This window comes from Lethenteron reissneri, chromosome 39 (assembly GCF_015708825.2).
Source record: "Lethenteron reissneri isolate LAM-NWPU_2019-01 chromosome 39, ASM1570882v1, whole genome shotgun sequence".
In the NCBI taxonomy this organism is placed as follows: domain Eukaryota; kingdom Metazoa; phylum Chordata; class Hyperoartia; order Petromyzontiformes; family Petromyzontidae; genus Lethenteron; species Lethenteron reissneri.
In genome coordinates, this window is record NC_083817.1 from 10,643,630 (window position 1) to 10,666,600 (window position 22,971).

The 22,971-nt window shown below is 46.4% G+C and overlaps 2 protein-coding genes and 2 non-coding genes across 5 annotated transcripts; 2 read left to right on the forward strand and 2 right to left on the reverse strand.

The window, feature by feature from the left end:
• Positions 1-3,474: 3,474 nt before the first annotated feature.
• LOC133351956 (mitochondrial import inner membrane translocase subunit Tim29-like) lies at positions 3,475-9,999 on the reverse strand. The gene is made up of 4 exons (XM_061567588.1): positions 9,883-9,999; positions 8,359-8,597; positions 7,098-7,228; positions 3,475-6,067 (listed from the first exon to the last, which is right to left on the reverse strand). Exons 1-4 carry the CDS (start codon positions 9,980-9,982, stop codon positions 5,800-5,802), a joined length of 738 nt encoding a protein of 245 aa, XP_061423572.1. The 5' UTR covers positions 9,983-9,999; the 3' UTR covers positions 3,475-5,799.
• Positions 10,000-10,908: 909 nt separating this feature from the next.
• LOC133351941 (uncharacterized) lies at positions 10,909-13,403 on the forward strand. 2 transcript variants are annotated; one of them, XM_061567562.1, is made up of 4 exons: positions 10,937-10,984; positions 11,139-11,568; positions 12,508-12,594; positions 13,019-13,403. In XM_061567562.1, the coding sequence occupies exons 2-4, from the start codon at positions 11,163-11,165 to the stop codon at positions 13,285-13,287; spliced, it is 762 nt and encodes a 253-aa protein (XP_061423546.1). In that variant the 5' UTR covers positions 10,937-10,984; positions 11,139-11,162; the 3' UTR covers positions 13,288-13,403. The 2 variants fall into 2 exon arrangements, with proteins under 2 accessions (XP_061423545.1, XP_061423546.1); XM_061567561.1 differs by having other exon boundaries at positions 10,909-11,568.
• Positions 13,404-17,144: 3,741 nt separating this feature from the next.
• Positions 17,145-17,227, forward strand: TRNAL-CAG (transfer RNA leucine (anticodon CAG)). Its single transcript has one exon. It is a non-coding gene; the product is annotated as a tRNA-Leu (tRNA).
• Positions 17,228-19,130: 1,903 nt separating this feature from the next.
• TRNAL-CAG (transfer RNA leucine (anticodon CAG)) lies at positions 19,131-19,213 on the reverse strand. Its single transcript has one exon. It is a non-coding gene; the product is annotated as a tRNA-Leu (tRNA).
• Between the last annotated feature and the right edge of the window lie 3,758 nt (positions 19,214-22,971).

A 22,971-nucleotide genomic window follows, 5' to 3' on the forward strand; every position in this document is an offset into this window, starting at 1 on the left:
TAGCTTTCGTCCTCTGTCACTGGCCTGCTGCTGGATTTGTAAATCGGGTTGGTCCGGTCCGAGATCCTTTATCTTTTTTATTTCTTCCAGCGAAAGCCTTGTGAAAGGGTTTTTTTGTAAATAAATTACAGAATTTGGATGAACTGCTGCCATTGTTTACACAAAAAATGTGATCAGCCTAGCAAGTGTCGAAGTGGTGTCGCCTGCGCACTCGCAGTAGTGGCCCAGAGCGTAAATTTGAATGACAGGTGACAAGAACCAATCAGATTGGATAAAATAACATGTATCCAATTCTGATTGGCCAGGAAACGCAACGACTTGCGCCCCGAGGAGAATCTTTAAGAAACCAATTAGAGACCAGCTTCAGGTCACATGCTGTCCGAAAATTTAAAGTCTCACATAGACATCCATTTGTCCGGCGCCCCGCATGAAACACATTGAAAAACATAGAAAATCGTTAACCGATTAAAGCCAGTTTTTATTAAATGCTGATGCTTTTCTTACTACCAGCCGGCACATCGTATGAAAAAAATATTTTATTTATGTATTTTTATATAAATTTTGTATATGTATATTTCTTGAATATTGATGGGGGCGGCGCCCCTGCGCCCTCTATTGACGAGCCGCCACTGGTTGAAAGGGTAAAAACCTATCATTAGGAGATAACACCGTTAAGGAATTGGTGAGCCCGACTAGAGGCAGGCAGGTAACAAGTGAGGGAATGATAGAGATAGCGAGGGATTACTATGGGGAGTTGTATGGGAGGAAGGAAACGGATAAGGGGATGCGGGAGGCTCTGCTGGGAGACCTGAGACATGAAGTTAGGAACCCAGAGGAGCTGAAAGAGAGGATCCAGATGGGGGAAGTGGGGGAGGCGGTGAGAAGGCAAAACAGGAACAGGACACCGGGACTAGATGGAATCCCGGCGGAATTCTACATCACTTTTTGGGATTTGTTGAAGGAGGATATGCTACAAATGTGCAGGGAGACGCTGGAGTGCGGCCTGGTGCCAAAAGACATGAGTGAGGGGCTCATCACACTAATGTATAAGGGGAAGGGGGACCGGAGAGATTTGGGAAACTGGAGGCCAATTACGCTTCTGAACTCAGATTATAAGATCATGGCAAAGATAGTCGTGACACGCTTGGGGAGGGTGGTGGGAGAGGTGGTCTAGCCCGACCAAACATGCGCGGTGCCGGGACGAAAGATCTCAGACTCACTGGTGCTACTGCAGGAGGCGATCGAGGTGGAGGGAGAGAGAGGGTGCCCCCTGGGGCTCCTAAGTCTGGACCTGGAAAAGGCATTCGATCGGCTCTCACACGAGTACGTCGTTGCAGTGCTAGACAAAATGGGAGTGCGGGGGCCCCTGGTGGAATGGGTGAGATGCATATACCAAGGACTCAGGACCAGGGTGATGGTGAACGGTGAACTCTCAGAGACGATCTTAGTGGAGTCGGGGGTAAGGCAAGGTTGCCCGATGTCCCCGGTGCTGTTCGTAATGGGCATGGAACCTCTCGCACAGGCGATACGGAATAGCTAGGGGATCAGGGGAGTGACAGTCCCAGGGGACAGGGAACAGAGGAAGGTAGTGCTGTACATGGACGACGTGGTCATCCTCTGCAGGGAAGTGGCATCGGTATGGGGGGCCGGGGAAGAGACGAGACGATTCGGATGGGCCTCTGGTTTGAAGGTAAACGCCAAGAAAAGTGTGCTGATGGTCTTTGGAAACTCGAGACTGTTCGAGGGGCGGCCATCAGAGCTGGAGATGAGGACACAGGAGGTCAGGATATTAGGTATAGACTTCTGTCGAGAGAAGTCAGCGGAGAGGAACTGGGGAAGATAGGACAGGTGAGGGAGCAGCTGCGAAGGTGGGCAGGGAGGAAGCTGTCGATGGAAGAATCATGGTAGTGAGGACGGAGGTGATGCCGACCCTTAATTATCTAGCATATGTATACCCACCAGGCAAGAGGGAGATAAGGAGCCTGATGTCAGCATTATTTAGGTTCATCTGGGGGGGGGGGATGGGTAGGGTAAAGAGGGTAGCGATGTGCAAACGTGTAGAGAACAGGGGGAGGGGGGCCCCAGATGTGGCGCAGGTCCTGCTCTCAACCTTTGTGTGCAACTCGCTGAGGCTGTTCTACTCCGAAGCACCCCGGGGGAAGGTAGCCTGCTACTTGAGGTACCGTCTGAAGTGGTTAATGAGGGGGCTCGGGATGTCCCAGCTGACGAGGGGCACGACTCTGGCCTGGCCACAGGGATGGCTAAATACGGTGGTGGGGGATTACATAAAGGAGTATGGCTTGCACCAGGAAAGGGGCCCATGGACCCCCAAGAAAGTGATGGCAAAAGTGAATAAAGGGGAGGCCTGCGAGGAGGTGGCAGGGCTAAAAAGAGCAGTACACCGGCAAGTATGGAAGACCACCGCAAAGGCGCTCACAAAGGAGCAAAGAGACTTGTCATGGTTGGCGGTGCGGGATAGGCTAGGGACAAGGAGCTTCATGTTCGCCCGCCAATTAGCAAACTCCCCCAAATGCCCGAGAGGTTGCGGCAAGGATGAGGATGCGGTACACGCAATGGTGAGGTGCCCCTTTGCACGGGAGGTATGGAGGAGGAACAGCCCGCTGCTGAACTGGTACTACCCGGCACAGGTGACTGAGCAGGACATTGTGGGGTGCCTTGAGGGGGGTGGGGGAGGGAGACAGAGACCGGGCGTGGGCCGTAATAGGTGCAACGAAGGAGGCTTTGTGGGGGGCGCGCAGAAAGGAGCTGGACGGGTCCCCTGTGCTGCCTGTGGGGGTATGTCAATGGGCGAGGAGGTTGCTGGAAAGGGTGATGGAAGTGGACCGGGCAAGGTTGGGACACAGGGTCGCGGGCGTAAAGTGGAGGTGGCCCCTACCCGGGGTGGGGTAGGGAGGGCTCGTGGGTATGGGGAAGGGACGGTGAGGGGTGGCCGTGTGTATTTAACTGGCCTACTGAGGTGTGCAGGCGAGGAACGCCCAGACACGGGGGGAGGGCGATGCAAAGGAGCGTTGCGAGGGTGAATGGTGGCGACGGTGGGGAAAGGGGCGCGGGGCGGTGGGCGTTGCGGTGGCTGGCCTTTGTCGTATAGTAGGTGGGGGCGCCCGCGGATGGGACGAAGATCGAAAGGGGCCTGTCGAGACGCCCGGGATGGAATGTTACTCCAAGTATTGCTTTCTTTGGGTTTCTTTATTTCCGCTGAGATTTAAATCGCAATTACCAGCGAAAAGTCGTACTCAAAAATTGTAAATGTTGTGGTTTCACGCTTCAACACACCGGTGGGCTAAAGCAGTGAACTATGTCTTTTGTCAACGTGACACTTTTTTGCTGATTGGCCATGTCTGGTGGTGGAGGGTTACGACACATTTATAAATAACGCGATCTAACCCAAAAACGTTGATTATGAATACCTCTGGTATGCCGAACCAAGGTTGAATCATTGAAGCAACAAATAAAGATTCATATTTCCTGTACTGCATTTGATTCATAGACAGATCAAGTGGATCACTTGTTTATAAGCATTTAACGATTAACCTCCCTCCTCGCTGCGAGTCATGATTTTACTCAGTTTGATTACAGAATCAAACGTTTCTATCTATTTTAAATCTCATTCGTAAAGTCACTTGTGTTCTGCATCATACCATTACCCTTAAAGTATCATTTTAATACACTATAAATACGTGGCTCTTATATGCACGGCTAGTCTACTTAATAATCAATTAGTGAACTCATCATTATTGTTGTACTGGTAAGGTATGGAAATTCAACATATTTAAATTCAAATTTTAAAAGATTGCATCATCCGAGATGCACAAGAACACACTATTAACACTGCCCGACAGCAAACTGCAGGGACTCTTCTACTTACGAACGAGTTAGGTTCCCAATGTCTGTTCATAAGTGGATATGTTCGCAAGTCCAACTTTATGCCTGTCAATTCCAAACATGTTGTAAGGTATGTACACTAAACACGGGGAATGGCTTCAAAAGTTGTTTAATCTATTGTAGATGCCACTGGTTCATGTTCTGTAGATGTAGATGGCACCACCACCATCTCTTGCGCGGTGGCTGAACTTACAACTCTCGGTCCAAACAGGCAACTGGACAGGTTTGTTTGTCTCTCAAAGTTCGTAAATTGAACGTTCATAAGTAGAGGAGTCCCTGTACATTTACACACGGACATTTGATTTTGCCAGGCAGCAGTCCCGTGAAATCTGTTGGAAAAATAAGACCCTCGAGTCCCTGGTAACAGAGGCCCTGCCAAAACAGATGAAGCAAACCATACGTATCCTTAAGTTTCACCAGTTTGGTGCCCCCTTAAGACTGTATGTTTCTGCAGTTGACATCTGCTTGTCACAATGGATGTTGTACAATTCCCACTATTTTCACGTTGTCCAAAAATCTAGTTGCATCTCTGGAATTCTCACTTCACATCTATTGCTATTCGACTCAGATTCAAGGCAGTGATTTCCCTGCTGTTGGTTCTCTCCAATTCACGTTTTTGCCCAATCTCCAGGTCAGATCAAGCCCTCTCAATATTAACGAACTATAATTTTGGTATAAAATATTATTTGCGCTTTTTTGGTGCACGGCTCATCCTTCGTTCTGGAGTTATAAATGTCATGATGAATAAACATTTTTAAATAAACCAATATACATTATGACACAGAATGTAATGACGCGTATACATACACACTTAATTATAAGAGGACCATCTGGAAAAGTGGCAATGTATCGGAACACTCAACTCGCAATTGGAAGGTGGCGAGTTCAAATCCGTCGGGGATTGCCAACTTAGCTCATCATCATCCCTCTCGCATGAATGAGTACAGCTACTTTGCGCGAAAGTCGACAGCAGTCGTCTTATCAAGGAAATGGCACTTGTCATGTAAATGTGGAATTTTCACCACTGGCTCAGAGTATCCATCTGAGAATTTCACCGCATTATTATACTTTTAGGAGGGAGACACTGATTTTGTTTTCATTATAACCATTGTCCCTACCACACAGGACTTGTAAGGGGCAATAGTGAGGCATTGGTGACCAAGCTTTTTTCTCCATTAAACATTTTGCGAACTCTCCATGTTAAATTAGAGCCACTAAAACAACTTTAAATTAGTTTTATTAACTTTTTGGTGTATAACCCATCCTTGTACTACTTTCATAATTTTTGCATTTCAATGGCACTTCTATGCATCAACAACTCAAAGTGCCATAAATCACATATCATCTCAAACATTCGATGGGGACCTCTAGTTGCAGTTTTCCCTGTGCGGCACAAGGTGACTTTAATCACTGGCCTGCAAGTGAACATTTTAGTGCTATCGCAATTTTAGGGGGTTTTTTCTTCAAATTTGGACCATGACGATGGTACACAATGGCCTACTTTCTGAATTTCCACAAGATCTTTAACATCTACTATTAAGTATACACCATGTATTTAATCGTTAACACACCTGCAGCATTAACCAGGAAGATTTTCAGGATTCGAACTGAATATATATGAAAGAAGCGGCAAACCCACAACCGCTTGGCCATGTCAGCGCCCCATGGCCCACACAATAGCTTTGTAGTGCAAATGAAATCTGATTTGTTTTCTTTTCTTTTTACAGCACACAAAACGCTTTGGTAATTCTCCTTCGGAATCTGTATGTGACACAGTTAAGTGTTAAACCACCATCTCCATGAAGAATTACCTGGTGACATGGGTGTAACCAACATGCTCATCCAGCCAGATGATTTAACGCTGATAAAAATACAGCAAGTCCACACTGGCTCATTCTAAACTTTTACCAAGAGCGGTTCCTGCCGCACCGGCTCGGCTTGCCGCACTTGTTCATCGGTGAGCGTGACTGGCTGCCGGTAGCGCAGCTCGTGGAGTTGTTCATTGCGCTGCGAGTGTAAGTCCTCATGCAAGACAATGCGCTGAGCGGGTGACAGCTGCTCAAACTCCCCATCGTTGATGTCATAGTCGTGTGCCTTCTTGTGAAGCATCCACCAACGCCCGCCAAAGCCGACATCCAGCACGCGCGACGGGAAATCCTCCCACCTGTGCCAAGGAACATAGCTCAACGGTTGCACAAAATATTTGGTAGAACACTTGAAAGAGGACGCAAAAATACTTTCAGTGGTTAGCGCACTGTTCTACAAACCCGATAACCGGAGTTCGCTTCCTGGCCATAGCTAAGAAGTGACAATTATTTAACCGGTTATGGGCGTCCCCTATGTTGATGTAGCCTTAAATACGTAGCAGATTCTATGTATATATGCCAGGTATAGTGCTGTCTAGACAATCCCCTTGTATACTATACAGGGGATCTTTCTCCTTGTATGTGTGTACATACATGTTCGATCCCTTGTAAACATGGATGTTTTAGGATGGTAGGAGGAAGTACCGCAAGTCTGCAATCTCCTCGGAGAAGATGAATGCACGACTCCCACATGTCAATGCAACTTTAAGTTAGTTATAAATGTGAGGTCATAAAAACACCAGCGCTTAGAAATGTGAAGTTACCACAATGGACTGGTGCACTCTTGCAGGTGGCCTGGTGTCCAAGGGAGCTAATGCTAGATCAGAGAACTCAGTCAGAATAACTGAGATCCTGAATTAAGATTCGAGCAGCCACCTGTCATTAAACCAGGTTCTAGTGGGCTGATGGTCTTAGCCGAGTCACCGATGATTGCTCAAAGCAACCAGCAACATAATTTTAACTTTTCATTTAAAATCTCTTTATTCCAGTACTAAGCAGTAAACCAATTGTGTGATATGCAACACCCTTTGCAGGACGTATCTAATACATGAATCTCGTGTAAATAATTGGATCTACTGCAGAGACATCAGAAGTATTCATATAATAACAAACTGGGCCAATCTCTGCATTGCTTCTTGCAATAATTTGGAACTGATATTTTTTTTATCTTGTAACATGTAGTGGTAACAGGAATAAAATTTGGGGAATTTATGTTTTACTTTAAATAATGTGGCCTGCCAGCATACCAGGCTACCAAGCAGTTAAGATAAATATGGAACGAGTTCATAGGTGGAGGCAGCAGTGACAAAGTGCAGCAGTAGAACCCACCTGGGCTTAAGATTCTTGCACTGTGCTGCATACAGCTGACACTCAGGCGCGAAGGGGCTTGAGTAGACCACGGAGCAGAATAAGAGGTTGCTGAAGCGCAGAGTGCCACCCTCACGGTGCTTTAGCAGGGCCTATGACAACATATAGCAGATAAAAACAAAACCTGTTCAACTTGGCTCGATCAAATGGAAACAACCTTGGAATTTTTATTCAAATATAAAGTACTTCCTGTTTAATAACTTAAAAATTAGAATAAATTGTTGAAAAAACCCTAAAATAAAGACTTTAAGACCTAAGCAGAATTGTGCCAACCCACACTCACCAGCACATTCGAGAATGGTTAATCCCCACAAAATGGTAAAGCCACCTTTTTGAATGTAATAACCCTCACAATGTGCAGAGTGTGGGAAGGCCCTCATACAGGAGAGGCTGTACATGCAAGTATATTGTCCTGCCTATCACCATTCTTTTTTTTATTACATATTTGATGTTACCATCTGTGAGGTCTGACATTGCACTGAGATAAAAATACGTTCCTTCGGAATGGGCAGGTAGGAACTTGGTTGGACAGCGCATTCGTGCACGACAGACAAATATGCACGACAGACAGACAAATAATCCCTGGTGGGCAGTGTGGAACCTGTTGTTCCTACCTGTATAAATCTACCTAGTAAGTAACTGGGAATAGTAGCCATGTCAGCAATGAACTGAAGTTTTAAGCCTTGGGTTTGACATCTCAGTTTCAGCCATCTATTAGGTAATCCAAGTCTTTAGCGCAGCAGGCTGCTTTTCCTGACAGGTAATCAACAATTACATAAAAACACCCCATCATGTTACTTTGAGTTTAACTCATAATTGATTATATTCTACCTCTGAAGATGAGACATTTAGCCTGTTATGACAGATAAAGTGTACAGGGCATAAGTATGCGCTATCCAAAGTTGGGTGCAAAAAGCCCACACCGAACTTTAGAAGGGGACTGTTCCCAGCACCACAAGGGTGATTTAAACACATTCTCTAACTCACAAAATGATGTCGATGACAACATTGCTACTAAGAATATATCGCTGGGTAGTTATGTGGCTGGGTAGCTCAGAGGTCACATATCTGTCAAGAGTGCCGATCCACCAATGTCTTAAGGTGGGTTCACACACGATCACTTAAAGCGAGTAACTTCATGGTGATATCACAGTAGAACAAAGTTAACAAGAAGAGAAAACGGATTGGGACATTACTGACATGACATGTGGAGGGCACATGCCTGGACATGGCAGTCTGTGGTGGGGTTGCGCTCCGACGAGGAGAGAAGCAGCAGCTCTCCGCTCGCCTCCAGTAGCGCCACCTGGAAAGAGTGCTCGTCCGGCGCCGTCCTCATAGAGACAACGGCGCCGGCCAGAACCGCTCCGTAGATCGCAGCGCGCACGGGCCGCTCCCAGGCGCCCACCACCACGTCCTTGCACGCGTCGGTGTAGTCGCTCAGCAGGCTCTTACACCACACACCTGGCGGGGAAGGGTGAACATATTTCGATTTTTGCTTTTATACATATTTAAGTCCCACCCATCACTTCATTTCTCAGGTTCTGACAACTTTGCTCAATTCAAGAAACATCAAATCTTTTATACGCTTTTAATAGTGCTGTTTATTGCTTGCAGTTTTGGGTCTGTGCTCAGCAAGCATTATTCGTCAAGTGTTTTTATTTTGTATGTATTCCTTTCCATAGGAATGTGGAATTGATATTACCGTGCTATGGGTGATGGAGATGAGGGCCACCACATTTTATTTATTGGCAGGGGGACCTTTTATTGCTTAATAATTTGAGGTGTTTCGCAAAAATTGGGACAGATTTTCTGAGGACTGATTTGAAAATGGAAGATAACGTACACAGGACTTTCAAAACATACTATTAAGGTCAAAATAAACATGCAATTCGTCTCCTCCAGACATCTGTCCTGCAACATAATAAATAAAAGCATTTCTAACACGGCCCATCAGCCGCATGGTGCTCTGGGAGTGCATAATTTCAGCTGCATTGATTCAATACAAACTCTGGAACGGTTTCGACATTCAGCGTCTCATCTTAAGGAAGACACAATATAAAAGGTTCTCGGGGTTGGAGACAATAAGAGAGTTAAGTATTTGAAGAATATTCTTTGGTTCTTTCGGTGAAGTCACGTAGATAGAAAAATAATAAAAATAAAGTGAATAAAAATAATAAAAATAAACACTAATGTAGACTGTAGCCTGGTTCTTAATCCGAGTGAGTGTATTGTCAGTCTATAATGTAGACTGTAGCCTGGTTAACCTCGGTGAGCGTACTGGCAGTCCATAATGTAGACTGTAGCAATGGTTATTAATCCGAGTGAGTGTATTGGCAGTCTATAATGTTGACTGTAGCCTGGTTCTTAATCTGATTTGAGCGTACCGCTCACGTTTACAAATACTGTAGATAAATGACATTGAACGAAATGGAGACAGGGTGCAAAAGGCGAACACAGAATGGAACTCTCGCTTGTGAAGCCAAAATAAACATTAATATATCTGTTGAATAAACGAGCGCCCGAGTGGGACGGGGTGCGCAGCACCACCCAGGCCCGGCGGCCTCCCCACCGCTCACGTTGCCACACCGCACCAGGTGGCGATACGAGGCCGAGGAGACCTGAAGAGGCCCGTTCAGACGATCACCTGCCGCTGGGGACAACAGGAACCCGACATCGAACTCGGGTCGCGGGGTTCGTACAGCGGCGAGCGCAACATCGGGCGGACGCAACCCCGGCGCTCCCTTACCGATCCTCGAGTTGAGCAGCCTCTGCCAGCGGGAGACCGAGGCGGCCGGGCCGATCCCGGCTCCCAGGCTCAGCGCACGCCTCACCACGCGCGCCGCCATCACTCGCGACCTCCTTCCCGCCCTCCCGCCCCACGAGCGTCGTGGCTCCATCGTCACCGCCACTCGACGCCGTGACGTTCGGCGGCCATCTTGGGTAGGTAACATGTCCACAGCAGTTGCCCCAGACCGTTGTTGGCTCGTGACGCCGTGAAACAACGAGTCATTCTGTGCCTGTGTACATGCAATATCCCCGGTGGCGTGCCTTTGTCAAATCTCCGCCTACTCGCACGGTTACACGGCCCGGATCGCGTTAATTCCGTGACGTCCACAGCGCTGTGGTAAAGACAGCGGCCATCTTAGCTGGGGGGTGGGTGATGAGCAGTGGGGCGGGGCTGACGTCAGAGCCAGGACAACTTCAGGGGGCGGGGCTCACGGTCCAGTGGGCGGGGCTAGCGACGAGGGGGCGGGGCTCACGGTCCAGTGGGCGGCGCTAGCGACGAGGGGGCGGGGCTCACGGTCCAGTGGGCGGGGCTAGCGACGAGGGGGCGGGGCTCACGGTCCAGTGGGCGGGGCTAGCGACGAGGGGGCGGGGCTCACGGGCCGGGGGGCGGGGCTAGCGACGAGGGGGCGGGGCTCACGGTCCAGTGGGCGGCGCTAGCGACGAGGGGGCGGGGCTCACGGTCCAGTGGGCGGGGCTAGCGACGAGGGGGCGGAGCTCACGGTCCAGTGGGCGGGGCTAGCGACGAGGGGGCGGGGCTCACGGTCCAGTGGGCGGCGCTAGCGACGAGGGGGCGGGGCTTACGGTCCAGTGGGCGGGGCTAGCGACGAGGAAGCGGGGCTCACGGTCCAGTGGGCGGGGCTAGCGACGAGGGGGCGGGGCTCACGGTCCAGTGGGCGGCGCTAGCGACGAGGGGGCGGGGCTCACGGTCCAGTGGGCGGGGCTAGCGACGAGGGGGCGGGGTTATGCAAATGTGGCGGGGCTGACAGAGGAAGGGGCTGGCACGCCACCATTACGCCTTTTTCACCGGCACATCCGAGCCGCGCCGGCGCTGGGCCTTCACGGTACGGGTGATTTTCCACTGGACTTTTGTTGTCTAGTCTAAACAGAAACAAACCATAAAAACGCCCACTTTACAAGACATCTGAATCTTACTCGGGGTCAAAGAGGGCCCCGGGCGAGATTCATATATTTTTTTGTCATACTTCTGGACTGCAGTAAGCAAACAACACTGCGAGGAAGATGGACAACAACATGGCGTGCAATGAGTTGGAGGATAAGAAACAGCCTTGGGACGCCGAGGAAATCGAGGCTCTGGTTTCTCTCTGGGCAGACGAGAGTGTGCAGACGGAGCTGGAGTCATCGGTGAGGAATGAGAAAGTGTATGCCAGGATATCTGCCGACTTGAAAGAAATTGGCATCAACCGCAGTCTCAAGCAGTGCCGCGAAAAGGCGAAGAAATTGAAGCACGAATACAAGATGCTGAAGAGACACAACGAGCAGGGTGGAGCGGCGGATCAGAAGAAAAGCAAATATTACCACCTGTTCGACTCGGTGCTTGGAAACAGACCGGCAAAGGTTGTGTCCGCTTCGTCAAATTCGACGGCTCTTTCAGTGGGAGTAGTGTTGGATTCCCCGCAAGAATCCGGTGAGATGTGTTGCGAGATAATAGGAAAATTAGATTTGTACTCGTGCAAGAAAGCAGTCACAATATCCACGATGTATTATTTTGTTTGTAACAGTACTTTATATGCAGTTCAAAGTACCGTGTGTTGAACTTCGCACCGCACGAAGCCAAACGTGCTAATCGGAGGTGTAACCGGTGAAAGCGCAGCCCTGCAATTGCTTGCCCATGACACTGCTGGTGGAAGAGCCTCCACTAGAGGGAGCTTTAGATAGCCCCTCTAATAGGGTATTTGGTCTACTCTTCTCTTCCACGTTAACTGGGGCTGGTTACTCATTTACACAGCTGGGGGGACAGGAGGGGGAATTTAAAAAAACACAACTTGGCCATCATTATTTTAACTGCCGCGCCGGAGAATCAAACCCGCCACCTCTGTAAAGCCGTACAGAGCGCTATTACATACCACGTTAGCATGCAGTTCAATCAGAATGGGCACAATTAGAAATACACCTTTGTGAGCGTATAAAGTTAGTTGGCCTCTTCTTAAAACTAAGAAATGTCACCAAAATATGACCAAACAAGAGACGTACGTAGACAACATCACGTACGCCACCGTCGCACATCAGCCCTGACCAATTGACCGCCCATGACCAGTGCACACGAGTCGACACTACCTCGGTTTCGAGCGATTTGGATCTGTGACGTGGAACTACAGTTAAGTTATAACATGTATGGAACGAAAATATAGTTCCAGACATACCCTCCAGATGTTGACATATCATGATACATATTTGTACTGAGGAAAATGGATTTGTCATTTCATAACTACTTGACGGCACTTTAGATTCATGACAAGATGTCATTCAGTTGTGTTTGGGGTATGGATACAATTTTAAGTGAATATGTGTATTTATAAAAATGTCTTTATATTCCCTCACCTTGATGTCCCCTTATGCACTTTAGAGAATGCATCGTCTGTCAACAGCACTTCTTACGCACAACCTGGCCCCTCATCAGCAACACATGTGACCAGTCCCAGGACCACGCAGGGTAAGCGTCTACGTTGTGTATGCAAACAAGACATTTTAGATGCGATGCTGACTTGAGATTTGCATGATCGAGGTAAAAGTAAAAATGTTCATCCCTATAACTATTTAATTACGCCATTGCTGCCAGAAGGGCATCTGCTGGAGAGCTCCACAGGCTATTAGAGGGTACTATGTTTCTACCGACTCTTCTAACTCTTCCACGCTGGCCAGACGCGCCAGGAGGTCGTCTTGCCCATTGGTTCAACTGCTACGCCAGGTCGAATGAGTGACCATGGTATATTACACCGTGGCAAAGTGTATTAAAAAGAGAAAACAGAAAAATGAAACTAAAAACTTTGGTATACGTTGTATTCTCCAGCATTGATAGTTATTTTGTTTGATAACGCATTGCTTCACCCCAACATGTTTGCACTTTTTTTTTTCAGGGAAAAAGCGAAAAAGGACAGATGCGTCAAATTCTGTCTCAGAATTTGCAAAATGCATGCGAGATTCCGATGAAAGGTTCATGGATTTTCTGCGTCAAGAAATGCGGGCCGACCGAGAGATGAAAGAGAGGCAGATGAATTTAGACCGTGAACAAAGCAAACGGGAAGCAGAGGCATCAGCATCATTAAACAGAGATTTGGTGTCATTTCTTGGACAATTAGGGCAAGCACTATTGCCAAGGAACACAAGAGATTTTCCTTTGGATTAAAGACAGACGTTTGTTATGTCCAGAAATATGTTTGTCTCAATGTATATTGTTTTATGTAAAGTTACATTCTATTGTATATTGTATGATAAGTTGTTTTTGTCAATAAAACGTTTATTCATTTCAAAACTATTAGTGTTTATTCATCGGTTTAAATCAATTAATTTCCTTAAATTAGTCATTTGAGTTTACATTGTGTCATGCAGGTTAATCCATATTACAATGATAACATACTGAAAAACATCCATAAACACGGAGTGCATTATTACAATGTGTACTGCCAACGAGACGTGATATAAACCATATCGAACAATCGAGAACACAACTTGAGAGGATACAAGAGGCACAATACAAATGAAACCCTCATTAGAAATGGAAATACACGAGGTCAATACAAGATAAACATTCAGAACTATAATATTAATTGCGTGTATCTTAGTTTTTCAAGTAACCTTAAGAAACTCCAACGGTAGCAAAGGTCCTGCCATCCACTGCCTTCCCAGCAGGGTCAGCTACAAGTTCTGCTGACTGCCATCGTACACATCTCACTTGCAGAGGCGTAGCTAGGATATTTTGCGTTAAATGAAACATTGTATTTAAAGAAGCAAATTTATAGAAATTATATTACATGGCTCACTCAGTCACTGTCGTAGACTGGTTGACATAGTCTACAAAAGATACATTTTTCTTGATTTCACTGTCGCAAACTGGTCAATCACGTAATCAAAATCAGTTTTTTCCAATGTTTCTCTTTTAACGCTAAGAAGAGCAAGATCGCTGAGACGATCTTGTCCCATTGAAGCACGCAAATACGACAAAATAAGTTTCAATTTGCTGAACGACCGCTCACAGCTTGCAATTGAAACTGCTATCGCTAATAAAATTTGCAGTGAAATTCGCAAATTCGGAAATATGTCGTCTCTATAAAACACAATAAAACCAAGAAGATCCAAAGGAGTTTCTGGTAGAACTTCATTCCGGTTACTGAGCAGCATTTTGCAATCTCCAATTTCTGAAAAGTTCGTGGCCATTGATGTCGGTGTCATAGAAATTTCCAAAATCTGTACAATTTCGACGAATTGCATCGATATCTGTATCGGATATAAGAGTTTTGACGTACAGCAGAAATCCAAATTTTGTGTTCAGGTCTTTTAGTCGTAAAAACCGTGTTGACATCTGTTGAAGTCTATAAAATACGCTCTTCATAACGCGCCCAATTTATTCTTCTGCTGAAAGTCCTGCATCTCTTGCCAGTTCTCCTGGCATCTTCCGACGTCGCCTAATTCTTCTGTCCACATCGATCCCCCAGGCTGTGCATCTTATTTTGGCATTTTCTACAGCAACTTGGCTCAAATCATCACGAAGCTTGACAAATTCATGCTCCAAAGATTCAAGATCAGTTGCTGTTTCCTTAAAATTCATAGTAGGATCCTGTAAGCGCTTCTGAACACGATACATTTTTCCAAGAATGCCATTCCAGAAATGTAATAAAACTATAAAGTTAAAATTTAATACGCATGCCTGTAACTGTTCTGCATCACTTCTGGTTTCAGGCGTCATAGTTACGTCCTCCGATAATTTGTCTAGCAGCCCTACTAGTTCATCCAGTCCTTCATAGATAGCTTTAACAGCTTGTGATCGTGCACTCCAGCGTGTTTCAGGCCGTCGTAGTTTCCGCCACCAAAAAACAGGCCAGTGACTAAGGCTGAAAGACTGCCTGTCTGTTGTTTGGGACGTTCTTCCATGTAAGTTCTTAATAGGCGCGCGTACCAAAATGTAATTACATGACATGTAGGCTGTGTGTGGCGGCATATATAAACTTTTAGGTTGAGGTGTAGATTTGTGCAGTAGTTTCAGGCTGCCGCGCCCGCCGCAATAAGTTCTAATGTAATGTTGTAAGCCTCATTTTGGCGCCCCTTTACCTTGGCGCCCGGGGACATATGTACCCCCCCCCCTCTCCTAGCTACGCCTCTGCTCACTTGTCCACTGTATCCTGTCGTCCTTCGCTACAACTCAGGACGTCGTATCAGCAGAACAACTCACAACCTCCATCCATCTCCACTTCTCTACCAAGGACCAGGGTCCGTATTTGCTGGGCGTCGCTTCTCCGTGGCAATCCCCCTTCGTCTGGAACGCCATCACCCCGCATGCCACACATTGGCAGCTGCATTCAATCCACGCCGACTTTTAAGAGACACTTTAAGTTAATAAGTCGGTAATGAGTAAATCTACACCGACTTTTAAGAGACACTTGAAGGTCACCGATCTCTTAATGTCCCCAACATCTCTCGCCTGATTTTAAGGCGACACTGAACCTGGCGCCGTGCCTCGGGCTATTTTTGTCCACGAAGTGCTGTGCGCGTTGCAAATGACACTTATTATAGTTAAATAAGACGGGCAAAACACATTTTATTGTAGCAACGATTATAACTAAAACTCAGCATGGACAATACAATGCTGCGTTCAGATCGCGGTGGGATAATTTTTTTTTTGTATATTTTAACATTTTGTCAGTGTTTTTTCCATCTTAATACAACGATTATCTACACCTATTTCGTATGAAGGGACAACAATCCGTGTTTTAACACTCAGGAGCCGTCCATAAATGACGTAACGCGATTTTGGACGATTTTAGACCTCTCCCCCCTTCGTCACACGGCGTCACAAAGAGTCAGACCCCCCCTCAAATATGACGTCACAAAGCTCTGCCCCCCCCCTCCCACAATGAAAAATAAAACATGCTTCAAATCGCTTTAAACTATTGTCATTGTAGTGCGTATTTAATGTGGCGCTGCACTCTGATGTTGTAGGAGAAAACAATTATTAAAAAGTATATTTAATTAAGTAGAACGTGTTGTCTATATTTATTTAAAGTTGCGTATTTGATGTGACGTCACAATTCTCAAACCCCTCCCCCCTCGTCACACATCGTCACAAATGTATGACCTCCCCCCCCCCCCGAGGTGCGTGACGTCATTTATGCACGACCCCTCAGGTTAAACGAAAGTGACAAGTTATCTAACCGATAAATAAACAATTCACCAACATCTAAAAGCGATGTATCCCCTGGAGGCTTCGTGCAATGCATGGAAAGTTACAAAAAGAATTGCAGATTAACGTCGCATTCACGCAAGCACCCGATGCTCCGTTTTGAAGTTATAAAATGAAACATCTTTGAATTGTATTATGTTTTGAATTAAATAAAAAAAAAATCCTCATTAAAAGCTGATATCATTTTACATCTGGAAGACTTCATTGAAAACGACATTTCGTGTGAATTTTCTCTCGTCGCTAAGTAGATGGCCTTGCTGGGGGTTCGGTTCGATGCGGACTGTCACCAGTTTGGGATTGCGGGATCGAGATAAGGCGACACAGAGCTGCTGGCCGTGCGAGAAGACCGCCGTCTGCAGATCGATCCCAACGTGATCGATCGTTTGTCCCTGCGCCTCCGTCGTCCATGCAGGGGGCGCGTAGGTTTGCAGCGCCCCCTGCATGAACACGACGGGAAGTGCAGCGTTCATCACAGATAAAGTTGTGCGCTTATATGAGTAATAGAGTATATTCCGTAGTAAGGTGTACGTGTGCATATTGCGTCACGTAATACATTGCCATGCACGTGGTGTAAATATAGTATCGGGATAGCATCATAACCGCGTGAATCACAACCACGTGCACCGACGGAGCTCTGTGTGAGAGATATCGGTGCTGGCCCTGCAGTCTACTGGGGGGCGGGGGGGGGTCTTGGGCCTCATTCGCTTCGCAAGTGTCCTGTGGTGCAGCGGTGATGCCCCCCCCCACTCCACACACAACCCTCGTCTGTACCCTGATGTACATTGTTCTTCAGGCCATAGGGGGTAGCAGTCAGGATGGCCGAGCGGTCTAAGGCGCTGCGTTCAGGTCGCAGTCTCCCCTGGAGGCGTGGGTTCGAATCCCACTTCTGACAGCATGCTTTTTTATTAAATGTAAGCTCACGTAAACATTGGCTGTGATTTGTTTTCTCTTTAGCGGAATGTTAGTTGTTTTTCTTTTTCACAAAATACGGAGAAATATTTTCATGTAATTTCTATACAGCGTGCAGAGATGAACGTTTTCACACCGATGTGAAAGGTTTAAATGACGCTCATCATTTGCAATGTCCGAACATTGCAATATCCGAACATTGCAACGGTCAGCATGAGAACAGTGATAAACAGCAATGATATAACCGCTTCACATGGCAGACGCTTGGTCTGTACAAACGGGACATTATCGCTTGTGGGATTATAAAGTGCAGTAAACTGTGGCGGTGAAAACTTTTCAAGGCTCAACTCTTGCGACAAACGTGCATCGCGCCCTCTGCTGCTCCGATACGGAACCTCGCGAAAACCCCACGTTTTCCTGTACACTGTGGTCCAGATGTCTTGTGACTCCCCATTCAATTCTCTAAAATGTCACATATATTTTTTAAATAAGCTTTATTTAAAATAGAAATGAACACGCAAAGGAAAAAAATGTTAGGGGTAAATTAATTGAGGGTCACAATAAATGTGGACTACCCTTACAAGACTTGAATGTCACCTCTGAGTTCTGTACCCATCAATTGACTTATATTTGCTCATCGAATGTAAGATTATTTCCACGAGCAGAATATAAAAACTTCGACACAACGTGGAAAGATACACCTTCTAAGAGCTATGTGAAAACAAGAGGTTTAACCTAACATTTTTCACGTGACAATCACTTCATGATCTGCTGGGAAAAAATTGTGAACTAATTTAACAGGATTTAAGAGGCAAAAATAACCACGTTTAAAAACAGTTGAGCACTCATCTCGAGTGTTCTTATGTGCACATTAAGAAATAAAAACACGGACAAGTGTATGTCCCCATCTTGTAATTGTATTGCACATTGTAGTAGTAGTAGTAGCAATCATAATCTTATATTCGAATGACTAGGGGCTGTTCAGGGGCGCCTGCGGTGACCTTCACAAACATTGACGGCCTTTGGCCAGGAAAGTCACAAAAGGAATTATCCACGAACGACGCAAGTTTTAAAATGAAACATCTTTGAATTATATTATGTTTGGAATTAGATACAAAAAAATATTCATTTAAAGCTGAACAATTTTACATCTGGAAGACTTCATTGAAAACGACATTTCGTGTGAAATTTCTCTCGTCGATTAAGCAGATGGCCTTGCTGGGGGTTCGGTTCGATGCGGACTGTCACCAGTTTGGGATTGCGGGATCGAGATAAGGCGACACGGAGCTGCTGGCCGTGCGAGAAGACCGCCGTCTGCAGATCGATCCCAACGTGATCGATCGTCTGTCCCTGCGCCTCCGTCGTCCATGCGGGGGGCGCGTAGGTTTGCAGCGCCCCCTGCATGAACACGACGGGAAGTGCAGCGTTCATCACAGATAAAGTTGTGCGCTTATATAAGAGTATGAGGAATTGAAAGGCAATGGGATTGACGTCCCAATTAGGAAGCCCTTTTGTCTGCAGTCCCCGATATTCCATGTTGGGCGTTGGTCAGCAGAGGGCGCTGATAACGCAAGCGTTTAAAACTTGAACATTTTCACCAGCAAAATATTGTTGTATTCCTGCAAGCGATAATAACACCGTTTGTACAGGTTAAGTGTTCGCGTGTTATGCAATGAGTGGTGTGACAACCCATGGATTGTCTAGATATCACGGTTGGAGGTTTGATCAGTGTCGGTTAATTTCGACGCTGATGCAAACGCGTTAATCTCTGCATTATGTATAGCAATTGTGTACATTATAACGTCAATGAAAAAACAACTCGCATTCATTTAAATGAATCAACCACAAGTGTGTTATGGGGTTTTAATAATATTAAATAAAATACTTGTCAGAAGTGGGATTCGAACCCACGCCTCCAGGGGAGACTGCGACCTGAACGCAGCGCCTTAGACCGCTCGGCCATCCTGACTGCTGTCATCAACACCGCTCACTGTGACCCAGAGCTATTCCAATTGCAAATCAGACGGTCCATGTGCGATCGTTGTTCTGTTACATCTCGATACGCACCGTACGGCCCCTTTCATCTATCTACTGCTGGATTAGGGCCTCCCCACGCCATGTTGGTCGGAGGATTTTTTTTTACCATACTTTGCCGCTTTGTTCCGTGAAGTTGGGAAGCATAATAACGGCGATTACATTTCAGACGAATCAACTGGAACATGTGGCGATGTTAATAATAATAAAGGATTCAAACCCACGATTCCAGGGGAGACTGATATTAATGTAATGCCATTAATGGGCTGAAACATATTCATATATCGAGGACTGCAGAGCTTGGGCAATTGTTGGCATCGGGCACGTCGCCTGGCTGTCAGCTTCTCTTACGCTTCCGAAGGGCAATTGTGAGATACAATTTGCATGTCAGAATAAAAAAAGAAAGTATATTAAAATAGATACAAACTTGAGTTGGCAGCCCCTCCCAATTCAAAAGTGGTCCCGCCTACTGCTCAGGAAACTTGACAATGAAGGCAGAACATTTGAATCCGGGACAAAATTCCGATGTTCTCAAGGATTGCATTGGGAATTCCGGGACAGCCTTTCTGTGAACCCGGCCACACCGGGACGCGTGGCAACCTTCGGGGTGCAGAGACGTGGGTGTCTCTTCCTGTCCAACGACCGACTTTCATCCCAGGTCCTGTCTATGCACCTCCAAGTCAGCGCGGTTGGATATGAACGGTGCGAAATAAGTTAAACATACATACATTACATAGTATTTCTAAATATCACTCACATAGACCTGGAATGTTTAAACGTTGAACAAATGAACCAACAAACGACTTTCGACCCACAAGCGATAACGGGCCGTCTGCTATGTAATGCGTTGTGCAATTTCACTGTTCTGACAAAACCCCTCCCTGGTAAATATTGACAAAAACATGGCTGCCAGTTTAATTAGTGTCAGTAAATTTTTTTCACACCGGTGTTAAAATGTGAATCTCCTCGTGCTGTATAGATATTACATTAACATCCAACACCCGCAAAATGTATATACTGTAACATCATAAGCCAGGACCTATCCAATACTGGTTGATTGAATCCTCACGTAGACGCCAATCCGCGCTCCTACGCACGGTGGCTATGAGATGTTAACTACCTCGCCTGGTATACAGGAGGTCGTGGGTTCTATCCCGACCCTGATGCCTGCTGCTGTATATTTGGAGTTTGCGTGTCTCTCTTTCTCTTATCATTATCATCACGGTGGCTGAGATGTTAACAACCTCGCCTGGTATACAGGAGGTCGAGGATTCGATCCAAACCCTGACGCCTGCTGTATATTTGGAGTTTCCGTGTCTCTCTCTCTCATCGTCATCATCACGGTGGCTAAGAGATGTTAACTACCTCGCCTGGTACACAGAAGGTCGAGGATTCGATCCCAACCCTGACGCCTGCTGTATATTTGGAGTTTGCATGTCTCTCCCCGTGGTCGCGTGGATTTTTCTCCAGGTCCTCCGGTTTTTCTTTCCACATTTAGAATCAACATCACGCGTTGGGGATGAGGCTGCTATGCATTTCCACGCAATGGTAAGCCACTTCGTTGAGCTGTCACTTGTGGCCAGATCTCTTCTGAAAAAGAGCTACAGTATATCTCCATCAGTGGGCCTTACCTGTGTAATGTGAGGATATATCCGTGTTGCTGATGGATCACACCTCGTTACGATGATTGGCTCTACCGGTCCTGGCCCATAGCCAATGGGGGGACGTCTAGGGGCGTGGCCCTGACGTAATGGGAAGGTGACATCTGTAAGTAGAGGATTGGATCTGCTGGCTTCAGCCACAGCCAATGGGGGGACGAGTCAGGGGCGCGGTCCTCGGAACGGACGATGGAGTCTAGAAGATTCCATAAAGGTTCACCAGGATTGGTGGAATGGTACCACGTGACCCGGGCATTAAAAGGGGTTGAGACGGACAACACGTGGTCAGATCTGGAACGAACGGAGGGTGAGGCCACGCTGGAGCGGGGTCCAGGCTGCCACGTGGCCGCGCGTCTCTCTTTCTCTCCCCCTCACGCTGTCTGTCAGAAGCGTGAAGGAGTAAGATAGGAGTGTTGTGAACGAAAGACAAATAAAGACCGGATTCCAGAAGTCGCTTCCACGACCTTTATTACACCTGGTAAAATAAAAAAGTGAATAGTTATAGTTTACGAGCTGATCAAATCGCTCTTCCTCTCCCACGAAGGTCGTCCTCTCACGCGTTTTCCTCTTTCAGCTGCCACAATAACGTCTTCTATATACGTTCATGAAGCAGTGTTCATGATGGTGAGAGGAAAGATGTTTTTTGTGACATACATGCGCTTCGAGTGGTGATTCAAACGGCAAAGTGAAAACCAATGTGGAAAGAGACGCAGACGGAGGCTGTGTGAATCGACAGTTGTAGCTGGTGTTAGGGAACCGAGTTAGGGATATATCTATATTTGGGCTACGATTGGCTGGTGTGGTATTGATGTCCCTTTGGCCATATGCTTCTCCCCAAATATTAAATTAGGTTTAAACATTGCTACATATGAAAAATTACTCGCAAATTTACTAAATGCTTACCTGTTAACCCCGTATAACAGACCAATTCAGACCTTATTGGTTGCCCCGTGCACTTATAAATCTCAACGTTCATCCTACAAAATAAATGATACAATGTCTGAAGGGATGTTAGTATGACCTTGTAAAGGCATGCAAGATCACCACATACAAATAAGGGAAAGAATATGCAGTGATCGGAAAACCAGGTAACATAACCATCATCTTTGTTTTTTTCGGTAAAGTCACGTAGGTATCAAATAAATCACGTTTCGGGCGCAACACAAGCGTCCATCATCACCTGCGTCCATCATCACCTTGGGTTGCGCCCGAAACGTGAATTATTTTATTTTATACCTACGTGACTTTACCGAAAAAAACAGAGTATGGATTCCGGCAGTCACGAAAGCTTCACCTTGTCCTTTCTGTCTGCTCGCTAGCAACGATGAGGCTGAAGTAATCCCTGTGCCGTAGTTCTTCTCCCAGCATTACAGCTTCACGCGGTCATCTTCATTGTTTGATGTTATAGCACGACGGGTAAAATAACACAGCTTTGCAAATCTGATCTATCATCACATGAGACTTGTGACACTAATAATCACACATCCGTGAAGCACTTGCGTACAACAAAACAAGGCAGTAGCAACGTGGCGGCAATATTTTGCAAAATGTTTTATTGCACAACTCAACAGCTGTTGTTGGTTCGCCATTCTGCATGACAAATGTCACGAAAAAAGAAGAGTGCATTAAACGCGTGACTGCCACAGCACAAACGACGACACCAGCACGTTTTAATTTAGAGGAACAAACAGCTCGCCTTCCGGCAGGCATGTAACGAGTCATCATATCAACATCGATTCTTGCACTCACAACGCACGCATCGGATTGTGCTCGCAAGAATCAATTGTTTCCGTGTGATTGCTTCATCGAAACCATGCAGTTCCATGGAAACGTTGCAGCCACAATAGATCATAGGATGCACAGCAATGGGCAAACAAGAATACGTTCACCTAAACCATGAGGGTGTTGGGCGAATCGATACATGCATACCTTCCAGACAATATTTTCCCAACGAGACAGCAGAATATATATACACACGCACATACCCTTGGCTAAGTAGACTTCTTGATCTTCCCTCTTCTACGTGCTCACAACA